Source organism: Mandrillus leucophaeus, unplaced genomic scaffold (genome assembly GCF_000951045.1).
Source record: "Mandrillus leucophaeus isolate KB7577 unplaced genomic scaffold, Mleu.le_1.0 Scaffold423, whole genome shotgun sequence".
Taxonomy (NCBI): domain Eukaryota; kingdom Metazoa; phylum Chordata; class Mammalia; order Primates; family Cercopithecidae; genus Mandrillus; species Mandrillus leucophaeus.
Genome location: NW_012104510.1, coordinates 390,129 through 402,296, shown reverse-complemented (window position 1 = coordinate 402,296; position 12,168 = coordinate 390,129). Strand labels below are relative to the sequence as shown.

The following is a 12,168-nucleotide window of genomic DNA, read 5'->3' as shown; positions in this document are numbered from 1 at the left end:
CGCCTCCTTGCTTCCCGTAGGTTTGAAGACTCCCACAATGAAAGCGTGTTTCTAAAGGTCACAGGAGCCCTTGCTGGGTCGCCCGTGGGCCCTGGACACGGACCCTTGAGTGCGTGGGGAGGGGCCGGCCGGCTTGGGGGCCGTTCTGGGAGACTCGGGCACTCCTCTCCCTGGTCTGCATTTGAGGAAACTGACAGGGAAAACTAGAAGAGGCACCCGAGGGTGTGGGGCTCCCACCCACCCCTCAAACCGTGCCCTGGGGAGCAGTACGGGGTGGGGGGGTCTCCTCTAGGTCCACTCACCCCTCAAACTGTGCCCTGGGGAGCAGTGCGGGCGGGGGTCTCCTCTAGGTCTGGTGGGCTTTAGATTGGGGTCACAGGGAGACCCAGAGCCCGCTAGTGCCTTCGCACAGGCACCAGAGCCCTCTGCCCCGGGGCTGCCTCCTTCCCCGACCCCTCAAGCTTCGGGTGCGGCTGTGCCCCCAGTGCCCCCAGTCTCCGGCTCTGAGACAGGTGCTTCCCAAGGCTCTGCTTCTGGGCCACAGCCAGGCCGAGTGTGGGGGCTGCTTGGTGCCAGGTGACATGAGGCCTGTGTCCCTAGCCACCCAGCCCACCCAGCCCACCAGACAGCCGGGATGGGGTGGGTGAGAGAGTTGGCAAGTGAGAGAGAGGAGAGAGACAGTCACACACGAAGAAGTGGAGGCTGAACATCCCCACCCTCATGGCACTCTCCTGGGACCCTCCTGGGACCCTCCTGAGATCCTCCTGGGACCCTCCTGCCCTCCTGGGACCCTTCTGGCACCTGGCCTGACGTCCCCTCAGCCATGATGCCCTGTGTGTCAGCTGCCGCCTGCCCACCTGCACCTCGGGGCCACCGGGGCAGAGATGGCCCCCTTCCTGCACATAGGAGGCACTCAGTGGTACTTGAGGGAGGGCCAGCATGCCCCCGGTTGACACTGGATGGGCTGAGCCCGACCGAGTCTCTCGCCCCGATCAAGCTGCCCCACACCCTGGGGATCCCTGTGCCCCCACGCCGGCCGGCCCCGCCGGCCACCTCCGCACAGGCGGGCAGGACAGCTGTTCGTCCCAAGGTGTCGCGGGAGAGGCTGGGCTGGTGGCACAGTTGGCAGTGCCAGGCTGTGGCCCGCCCCGAGGCAGATGCGTGCTCCAGCTGAAGGGGGATCTTTTATGTTCACCCTGGGAAGATGTCAGGCTGGGCAGGTCGCCAGAGCCCTGGGGCTCGCGCTTGGGAGCAGGGAGGCGGCGGGACCCGCATGGCATGAGAACCGCCCATGCCTGGCAGTGGGAGAAGCAAAAAGACGCCTCCTCCAGGCGCCGGCAGAACCTGCAAGTCACTAGGGAGGCTGGCTCGGGGTCCTTCCCACCAGATCCCGGCGACTCCTCTCCAGCCCACAGGCTTACCCGGGCCAGTGCCTGTCAGTGTGAGCAGGGACCCTCCCTGGCCTCAGCACACTCACTGTGACCCCTTGCCCAGGCTGGAGTACTCTGCATTTGTTAATTAATTTTCAGATGGAGTCTCGCTCTGTCGCTGCCCAGGCTGGAGCACAGTGATGTGACCTCGGCTCACTGCAGCCTCCGCCTCCCGGGTTTAAGCGATTCTCCTGCCTCAGCCTTCAGACTAGCTGGGATTACGGGTGCCCGCCACCACGCCCGGCTAATTTTAGAGACGGGGTTTCGCCATGTTGGGCCAGGCTGGTCTCAAACTCCTGACCTCAGGTGACCCACCCGCCTCGGCCTCCCAAAGTACTGGGATTACAAGTGTGAGCCACCCCCCGGCCATGCTTATTTATTTTAATTTTAAGAATATTTAAAGATCGAGACCAGCCTGACCAACATGGTGAAACCCCGTCTCTACTAAAAATACAAAAATTAGCTGGGTGCGGTGCGTGCCTGCAGTCCCAGCTAGGCTGAGGCAGGAGAGTTGCTTGAACCCAGGAGGCGGACGTTGCAGTGAGCCGAGATCGCACCACTGCACTCCAGCTCTTGGTGACAGAGCAAGACTCCATCTAAGGAAAAAAAAATTAAATAAAATAATAATAATAAATAAAGTTGGCCGGGCACGGTGGCTCAAGCCTGTAATCCCAGCACTTTGGGAGGCCGAGGGGGGTGGATCAGGAGTTCGAGACCATCCTGGCCAACATAGCAAAATGCTGTTTCTAATAAAAATACAAAAATTAGCCAGGCATGGTGGCGCACGCCTGTCATCTCAGCTACGCAGGAGGAGGCTGAGGCAGGAGAATCGCTTGAACCTCGGAGGTGCAGCGAGTCAAGATGGCCCCACTGCACTCCAGCCTGGGCGACACAGCCAGACTCCCTCTAAAAACAAACCAAAGACTGACTAAGCACCTGCTCCAGGGGCCAAGCATTCAGAGTGTGGCTGACTCAGAGCCAGCCAGGGGAGAAGCTGGTTACCACAGTCAACCGTAAGAGTAGCAAATAAGATACTGTCCAGCAGAAGGTGGTGAGCGCTGTCCAAACACTCGGGGTGGGGAGAGGGGCGAGGTGCCGGGAGAAGGCCTGAAGGAGGGGGTGCGGCCCGGGAAGCCACAGGAAGCGTGCTCTGGACAGGCAGCACAGCCTGTGCAAAGGCCCTGAGACGGGACCACACCTGACACCTGACTTGTGTAGGGAGCATGGAGACCCAGGGCCTGTCTCCTCAGTCACGCTGGTCTGTGGCCTACAACCACCCACGGCTCCCAGTGCCTTTGGCAGAAAGCCCTGCAGTTTGTACTCCTCTGCCCACGCCTGGCCTTTGTGTGTCTGGGTCACTGGGCCCCGGACCCCCCGACCCCTCCTTGCTGAGCCTCCCCAGACCCTGCCGTTCCCTCCCCAGGGTCTTCCCCACCTCCCCGCCGCCTGCAGCCTCTCTCAGCATTGTTTACCGCATTTACCAACCTCGGACCTGCATTTCCCACTTGGTCAGGACAGGTCCAGGTCGAATGCCCTGAAAGCTTATACAATTTGGGGGCTTTGGAGTGAAAAGCAGTGGAAGACCAGGAAGACAAAATCAGGCCAGGGCAGGCACTGAGCCCGCCTGGAAAATCTGCAGTTTGACTAAATACTAAACGAGCCAGGCGGAGTGGTGCGTGTCGCCTGTGGTCCCAGCTTACAGCTGAGGAAACAGAGGCTTAGGAAAGGGGGTGGCATCCCAGTCTCAGCCACACACGCGAGCCCCATCTCTGCACACCTCAGTGCTCACTGGATGCTTGTCGATGAACATGGACACCAAATGCTGAGGTAAGGTGCACAGAGCTACATGCTGAGCGGCTATACTTTTGCGAATCAGGCTTATATTTCTGTGTGCAAAGAAAAAAGACGAAGGAAGCACCTATGGGTGAGTGGCTGCTTTCTCGGGCGGTTGACCCTGCAGGGACCCAGGCCCCCCACCTGCTGGTCACCACCCCAAGAAACCCGTCCATCTCCCAAGGCTGGCCTGACCTGCAACTCTCACACCTTCCACGCGGTGCAGAGCATGAGGCGTCCACAGGCACTGTGGGCCCACGCCTGGGGCTGGGGTGCGGCAGAAAGAGGGACAGAGCCCAGGCAGGGAGGTGGGGGGGAGACCCGAGCCGGGGCCCACGTGGGCCGCGTACCCGGCGATGCCCCCCAACGCGCCCCTTCCCATCATCCTGTTGGCAGTCTCCATCCCACTGGACCCTTCTGCCTGTTGTCCACGCACAACCTCCAGCTCCAGGTATACCACAGGCGCCTAATCAATGAAAGCAGAATGGGCATCCCTATTCGCGGGTCACTGAGCATACACTCAGTGGATGATACCTGGGACTCCGTGGTCTCAGCCCAGGAGGGGCTGCCAGGCTGCCCGGGCACAGGGGCTCCAGGACCTGCCACCCTCCCCACGGGCATGTGGTGCTGCCTGGTGGCAGCAGCGGGGAGGGCCCAGCTGTGGAACTGGCAGGGCGGTCACTGCCAGGGACCCTGAGCCGGCCCCAGCTCAGAACACACTGGCCTCCCACCTGATTCCTGGCTTCTCTGGGAACCCACCCAGGCTCCCTAAGCCCCTACTCAGCCTCTTCTGGTGACCTCCACCCCGAAACCCCCGCTCAGACCAGGAGGCCCAGTGCCTACAGGGCTGACAGCTGCAAACCTCCCTCCACACCCAGTCACTAGCCCTGTGCCTTGCAACCTCCACGCTGTAAGCTCCGGGTCCCCCCCAAGTTCTCCAGCCCTGCAGCCACGTCTGTTCCCTGTGCTGGGCGGACACAGGCTGGGCATCCCTCAGCCTCCAGGAACCAGCTTCACACACCTGCTCTCCAGGAGCCGCAGGACCACGCCTGAACCTTGCCCAAGCAGCCCGCGCAGGAGGGTCGGTGCGGGCAGCTGTGGGGCAGGCAGCCGAAAGCCTCAGCCTTTGTCAGGCCCAAAGCACGCCGAGAGGAGTAACAGGCTCAGAGAAGACTCAGGTCAGTGCCAACCCTCTGCTGTGTGGCTCTGAGGCACGGGGTCGGTCCCAGCTGCCTTCCAAGTTCCCAGTCCAGCCCATGCCCCCAGGCCCCCAACACCCACTGGGGTCTCAGCAGACCCGTCCTCACACGTGAAGTCCCGGCACCGGACCCACCCCTGCTGTGGTCACCAGAGCCCAGGGTGAACACGCTCTCGGGCGACCCAAGCCCACCAGGCACAGACAGGAGCCAGGAGAGGGTGAGGGTGGGGGTGGGGGCGATCTTTATTGTGGCGTGGGTGGGACAGGGGCTCCCACTGAGTCCTGGTGCTGTGGAGAGTGGGCTGTCCTCGAGGGGCGAGCTGGGGAGGGGCGTCCACGGTTCTGGAGTCCCAGCGACGGCGCCAGTTCCCCAGCAAACCCTCCAAAGAGCTACCCCCGGATGCACAGGCAAGGAAGGGGCTGGGGTGACTTGAGGCCGTGACGGGGTTGCCCTCAGTGTGGGCAGATGAGTCCTCTGTGGCCAGGAGGTCGGAGTCGTCCCTGAGGCTGAGTCAAACACAGACCTGTGGCCTTCATAAACTTAAACATAAAAGCGCAAAAATGGCGCAACCAGACAGCATTGGCTTCAGACAGGCAGGATGCGGGCCCCTCGTGTGACCTGTGACCTTCCGCAGCCAGCGGAGAAGGCTGCGCCGCCCCCCCGCCATGACTCAGACCCAGAGGCGGAAAGCCACAGGCGGGCCGCGGCGCCGCAGCTCCCGGGCTCTCGAGAAATACTCACAAAGGAAAAAACCTAAGGAACAGAATCCTGAATGCAGAAAGAAAACCCTACTTTTTTTTAAAAAGACGAAAGCGTATGATGGGAATCTATGGGGTGGGTTTTCTTTAAGAGGCGAGAACTTGGAATCTTGCAAGCACTGGGAGTGGACTCCAGCGGCGACGCAGACGCGGGGGCGGGGAGCGTCCTCGGGCCACCTGGGGACAGGGAGGGGCGCTCAGACTGGACCCACCTCCCAGCGGCCCACAGGCGGGACCCAGGAGCCCACTGCCCCGGCTCAGGAGGAGCTCCCGCCCGCCTGCCCGCCCGCCGCACCTGGCTAGGAGGAGTTCCTCTGTCGGACTTTCTTGCCTTTGTCGTTCAGGTGCTGCCCAGTGCTCTTCCTGGGGCATGAGGGGCCGGGTGAGAGGGTGTCTCCGACAAGTCACCCTCTCCGAGTCACCCCTGCCCACCCCGGCCCCCAGGACCCCAGAACACTGAATCCGGGGGCTCTGTCTTTGTGTTTTAAAGGCCTGGGGCAGCAGGCAGCTCCTTGGGACCCCAAACCCCACAGCTGGGACTTACAGGGGAGCAGAGCCCGCGTCGTCATCTGAAGGAGGACCGCCACCATGAAAGAGAAGACGAGAGAACAGCCTGTCAGAGCTGCTCCCACTCAGGCCCCCGAGCAGGGACATCTGTGCTGCTGGCCCTGCCCTCAGTGACCTCCAGGTGGCTCAGGGCAGCGCATCAGCCCCGGCCGTGTGCATCTTCTGAGGCCGAATGGTGCGGGGAAAACCCGCCCTCCCCACCTGCAGTGTGCTCCCCACCGCAAGCTGTCCTCCCCCCACGGCGAGCTGTCCCCTCCCACGGCGAGCTGTCCCCTCCCAAGGTAAGCTGTCCCCACGGCCTCATGGGCCTCACTCCTGCCCCCCAGTGCTTTCCAAGAGCCGCCACCACAGGCCCACACAGGCCTCGCCCCAGAACACGCAGCCCGAGGAGCAGAAGAGCCGCAGGCGCTGCCGGGGCCGAGCATGGCTGACCTCAGGTTCCCGAGCCCGATCATGCAGAGGCCAGGACTCCCTGATACCATAGCCCTGGGCTCTTCGCAGCTGCCAGAAGGTCGGGCGGAGCAGCAAGGGCTGGCTTACCATGGAGGACACTGGCTTGCAGCCACGTGAGGGGGAGGGAAGGGTTGGGTGAGGCTGTGGGGTGAAGCTGCTGCCTCTTACTCCTCCTGGGGTCTCGCTGCCCACTGAGTCGCAGCTGCCCAGGGACGGACCGGACGCTCCATCCCACACTGCCTTTCAGGGTCCTATCAACTCCCCGCCCGGGGCTCCTTGCTTCCAAGCACTGGGTCAGCGGTGGGGCTGGCAGGGACTGACCAGGAGTGGACCCGGACCACCCCAAGAGCGGGGCGTGTGGGCAGGAGGGCAGACGGCTCACCATCCAGGACGTCCTCGGGCTTCCGGCGCTTCTCATAGATGAAGATGATGGTGACCAGCACCAGCACCTCAGCCACGATGCCCAGGAAGGGCCAAAGGGCAGCCAGGTGGCTGCGCACGCGGAGGGTGACCACGGCCTGGTCAGTGCCCTCGGAGCTGGTGCCATTGCACGCGTACTTGCCGGGGTCGGCCTCCATGTTCAGGTTCTCGATGCGTAGCTCCGACTGGCCCTGCGAGGAACTCACGAAGAACCTGCCCTGGGAGCCGTTCACGATGACCTAGGGGGACCAAGGACAGGGGCTGAGCCCGGGACCCCGGACCTAGGCCCCTCACCCGGTCCTGAGGGCTGAGCCCGGGACCCCCGGCCGCCCTGGCTTCTCACCTGGTCCCCAGAGTCAGTTATCTTGTACCAGACCCAGTTGGTGATGGGGGGCAGGGACTCTGACTTGCAGGCCAGCACGGCCGTCTCCCCCTCGCTGACGTGTTCTGACGACTTCACAGCCTTCACTCTGGGGGCGCCTGACAGGAGGGCTGAGAGAGAGAGGAGCCTGGAACCGCAGGGCTCCCCGCAGCGCGAGGGCTGTGCCCCTCCAGGGAGCAGGGCAGGGCTCCGGGATGTGCCGGGTGCTTCAGGCCAACCGCTTCCCCCGATAGTCGGCGGCGCCTGGCACCCCTGGCTGCAGGACTCACCGTCGAGCTGGATGTCGGCCCTGCCCGTGGGCTCGGGGAGGAAGACGCAGGAGTACTCTCCCGAGAGGTCGTCGGAGTCCACCCTGCAACCACAGCAGGTGGTGAGCTGGGCCCGGCTCTGCAGGACGCCTCCCCGGACCCAGGGCTCTCCAGGGGCCCAACCACGGCACAGTGAAAAAGTCAAACTGTCCCAGTCAAATCTGAACCTCAACAAAACTCCTGGTGTCCCCATACGGCCCCAGGGACAGAGCCAGGCTGCCAAGACCCTCCAGGTGAGAGAACCAGCAAACAGGACCCTCTCCCTGACGACGAACCCGTCACCTCTGGTCCCTGCTCTGCACCCCACACCCTGGGACTGTCTTCCCAGTGAGCCTCAAAACAAAAGGCTCTGTCCTCCCAGGGCCGTCCCAGCTCCAGTGATGACAAGGCTCTGGCCATGACAGCGTCTGGGGGCTGAGCCAGGCAGGCCTCAGTGTGGCGCCCTCTTGTGTCAGGAGCACAGAGCCTGGGAGGCCTGCACGTGTGCCCGGGACCTGGCAGTGTGGCACCCTTTTGTGCCCGGGACCTGGCAGTGTGGCGCCCTTTTGTGCCCGGGACCTGGCGAGGGAGCAACAGGGACGCCTGTCAGGGCTACTGGAGCCACCTGGCTCCCAAGGGCGCCCTTGGACCCCTCCCTGGGGTTTCCCTCTGGGGGTCCGAGTGGAGCTGGTCCCTAACTTCCGCCTGGATCGAGCCTGGCGACCAGTCTTTTGTTCTCACGGACCACAGGCCACTCGCGGCAAGAGAGCTGTGAGAAGGGGCACGTGGTGGCGTTCCGTGGTCCGGCACTCACTCGAAGTCCGTTTTCTGGCCGGGCAGCGTGTCCTCCTTCAGCACCGCGCCACCTTTCAGCCAGCGGTGCCCGGTGACCTCTGTGGAGCTGTCGTTCAAGGAGCAGGTGAGGAGTGTCTTCGAGCCAATGTTTTCTACGGAAGTGGAGACTGTGCCGGCTGCGAGGCCCGGCGAGACGGGGTCAGCAGAGTGGAGGAGCACGGCCGCGCTGCCTGCCTGAGCCCCAGGAACCTGTGGCTCCTCCCGGGAAGGGCTTGTTTTCACTCCCGAAAACACCGTGGCCCTGACACCCCGAAGACTGGAAGCCCAGGGGGAACTCTGACCGCGCCTCCGGGAAGAGAAGAGCCACAAGCGCCTGCTGAGGAGGCCCCTTCGGGAAGGCGCCCTTCGCCGGCAGCTGGCGGGCCCTGGGCTAAGGCGCTGGCAACCGAGCGGCCCCGCCTAGTGATGTTCCTGCCCGGAGACACACGAGGCTGGGACCGGGGTGTGGGGACAGACAAGGCACCACTCACGTCCCTGAGCCAGCACCAGGGCATCAGGCCCTTGGAGCAGCCCTAGCACAAACTGGAAATTCCTTTCTAAAAACGTAGCCGGCCGGCGCGGTGGCTCACGCCTGTAATCCCGGCCCAGCACTTGGGAGGCTGAGGTGGGCGGATCACAAGGTCGGGAGTTTAAGATCAGCCTGGCCCACATGGTGAAACCCCATCTCTACTAAAAGTACAAAAAAATTAACCAGGTGTGTTGGCTTGTGCCTGTAATCACAGCTACTTGGGAGGCTGAAGGAGGAGAATCGCTTGAACCCAGGAGGTGGAGGTTGCACTGAGCCGATACCGTGCCACTGCACTCCACCTGGGCAACGGAGCGAGAATCCGTCTCCAGGAGAAAAAAAAAAAAAAAATAGCCACAGCACCCCCTGGCCAAGGCTCCCATGCCCTTCTCTAGGAGGCACCCAGGTGGCTCCACACCCCCCGACCCCAGGCTGACAGCACTCCAGCAGTGCTGGGAACACCCGTTCTTCTGCCAATCCCCAACAAGCAAATCTCTTGGTTCTTGGTCAGTTTACAATATTCCCACTAGGAATTAAAATGTGAAAATCCCTTAGAAAGACACGCTGGGAAGGACACAGAAGGTTCTGAGACCTGCAAGCCTGGGCTGAGCTTGGAGGCCCCTCAGGCTTGCAGTACGGACGCTCAGGGAGGGAGCTGGGCAGGCGCCCCGGGGAGCAGAAAGGAACGGCGGAACAGACGGCACGAGGAGGGTCGAGGGGAGGACGAGGACCCACCTGCCGGAGGGCAGAGCCCTGCCCTCCCCAAGCCAGGCTGCCAGCACTGGTGGTCAAGCAGCGAGCCCACCCTCTTCAGGTCCGGGCCCCTCTGTCCAGGTGGTGGGCTCATGGGGCACAGCGGGACGGAGAGGGGAGGAGGCGTCTGGGTTCTACGGAGCAGGAGCCGGGAGGCGAGCGGCACAGGAGGGAAAATGAAGGAGGCGGGGAGGGCGGTGCCCGCCACTCACGTTCCAGGACTAGCACGACTGCCTGGGCGCGGACCCACTTGACCCTGGGCGCCCGGGTCAGGTGGTTGCGGTCCGGGTCGTTGCTGGCCCGGCACTCATAGGTGCCCGTGTCCTCCTCTGCAAGCGTGTCGACGGTGATGGTGCTGGCCGCGTGCTGGTGGTAGGTGGCGTGGATGTGGACGCGGTCCAGCCGGGCGCCGTCCCAGAGCTGGGAGCAGGTGTCGTTGGGACCGTGCCCTTCAAACCACCACTGGATCTCGGGCACCGGGCTGCCCACGGCCTCGCAGTGCAGCTCCACACTGCCCCCCACCCACCTCTGCTGGGACAGCGGCGCCTGGACGAAGCCGGCTGCAGGGAGAGTGCGGGGGCTTTGTTAGTGCCCAGGGGACTTGGGAGGGCAGCCCCTGGGGAGGGCCTTGCCACAGGACTCCCAGCCAGGACGGGTGGGAAGCCACTTCCTTTCCGCGTGTGGGGGAGTGATGGGGCCCGGCTGGAAAGAGCATGGCACGGGAAAGACTGGGGGGGCCACCGTGGCCGTCCAGTCCACTCCTACCTCATGGCAGCCACGGCGGCTTCTGAGGGCACAACTGTGGGACCACACACCGTTTCAAAACACAAAACACATGAAACTGTGCAGAACAGCCAGGAGTCCTGAGCCCCGAGGGCTGCCGGGAGCTCAGCTCCCAAGGGCAGCGTCCTCTGCCTTCTGCCCGATAGCCCCACCCCAGAGACCCGGTGAGCTGCTGAGAAAAACAAACCCCAAAGCCAAAGGGTCAGGTGGCCTCTGTCCGGGAGCTCCTAGCCCGGCTCCTTTAGGATGGCCCGTGGGTGGAAAGCTGGTGTCCTCAGCAATCTCTGAGGGTGATGACCCAGAGAGATGGGGCTTTGGGAAGCTGGGAGCCAGGCAGGGCCTCAGGGTCCCTCACCTCTGGCCACCCGCCACCCCTTCCTTCGAAATGCAAGGGAAGGCCCCCAGAGCCAGGAGCACAAGGGAATCCACACAGACCCTCACACTGTGCCTGGCACCCGCCTGTCAGAACAGCCCAGCCCAGCCTAAGGGGAAGCATGGGGAGTGCCTCCTCGCCCCGGGACCTGGCAGCCCCCTCCCCACAGCACCCTCTGAGGTCAGGCTCCCCAGGCACCGCCACAACACACACGTATACAAGGACACACATCTGCAGACACACATGCCACAACACGTACACGTGTACACGCATGCTCATGGCCCCGAGGCTGCGTGGCAGTGCACAGGTCACAGGCCCCAATGCCACAGGGACAGCAGATGTTCGCCCCTGACCACCGGAGGCGAACTCCAGGCAGGCGCAGTTAACAAGTTCTGGCACTGCCATTTTCTTTTTCTTCTCTTTTTTTTTTTGAGACAGTCTCACTCTGTTGCCAGGCTGGAGTGCAGAGGCACAATCTCAGCTCACCACAACCTCTGCCTCTGGGGTTCAAGCAATTCTCCTGCCTCAGCCTCCCGACTCCTGAGTAGCTGGGATTACATGTGGCCACCGCACTCAGCTAATGTTTTGTATTTTCAGTAGAGACGGGGTTTCACCATCTTGGCCAGGCTGGTATTGAACTCCTGACCTCGTGATCCACCCTCCTGGGCCTCCCAAAGTGTTGGAATTATAGGCGTGAGCCACCGCGCCTGGCTGGCAGTGCCATTTTCACAAAGGGATCTCCTCCTGGTAACCTACATTTCTTGGGAGTTAAGATTTCCCAGACTGCAAAACCGGCAGCTACATGCAGAGCTGGGCGAGGTGAGTCAGGGCAGGAAGCACAGCCAGAGGCGGCCCAGCTGGCAAGCCCCTTCCTGCCCTGCAGCAGCCCCTCTCCTCATCCTCTGCCCTGCAGGGCTGCGCTCCACATCCTCCTCACCCAGGGCTGCTAGGAGAGGGCTGGCTCCTGAGTCACCACACCCCACCACCAGGCCGGGCAGGGCACACAGGGCAGAGGAGGACCAGGCGGGGGCCCCACCCACCTTCCCGGGAGTTCCGGGCTCCCAGGGACCATCTGCACTGGTCACGGTGCTACCACTGGGTCCGCCACCTTCTCAGCGGGCGGCGTCCCTCCCAAAGGGACCAAAAGGCTTTGGACAGAACGACCCTGTGGCCCCTCCAGATGCTGATGGCGTTTGTGTCTGTACTGAAATGTCACTGGGGTGGGCTGTCTGGAAGAGAAAGCCTCCACAGAGGCTCCTCGGGGGCAATGAGAGCCCCCCACCCCACCCGCGACCCCACCTCGCTGCCGCACCAGGAGCCTCTGCCCATGAGCACCAGGAGGATGCGCAGCGCCTGACACTCGGCCACAGCCCCAGAAAGGTTAGAATTCGATTCTGGCCATATGAGCTGCAACCCATGTTCTCAAGTAAAGTCACCTTCATCTAAAAACAGCCGCCGCCTCCTTGCCCACTCGGCAGCCAGGCCAGGGCTCTGGGCCAGGCAGGCCGCGTGGTGCTTGTACACAAGTGGCCCTGCAGGATAAGGCTGCCGGCCCCCACCCACCCCCACC

The 12,168-nt window shown here is 63.1% G+C and overlaps 1 protein-coding gene across 1 annotated transcript; it reads right to left on the bottom strand.

The window, feature by feature from the left end:
* Positions 1-5,095: 5,095 nt before the first annotated feature.
* On the bottom strand, positions 5,096-10,212 carry BSG (basigin (Ok blood group)). The gene is made up of 9 exons (XM_011993051.1): positions 10,208-10,212; positions 9,655-10,022; positions 8,144-8,300; positions 7,312-7,394; positions 7,004-7,140; positions 6,623-6,899; positions 5,765-5,789; positions 5,516-5,583; positions 5,096-5,397 (listed from the first exon to the last, which is right to left on the bottom strand). The coding sequence occupies exons 1-8, from the start codon at positions 10,210-10,212 to the stop codon at positions 5,520-5,522; spliced, it is 1,116 nt and encodes a 371-aa protein (XP_011848441.1). The 3' UTR covers positions 5,096-5,397; positions 5,516-5,519.
* Positions 10,213-12,168: the final 1,956 nt, after the last annotated feature.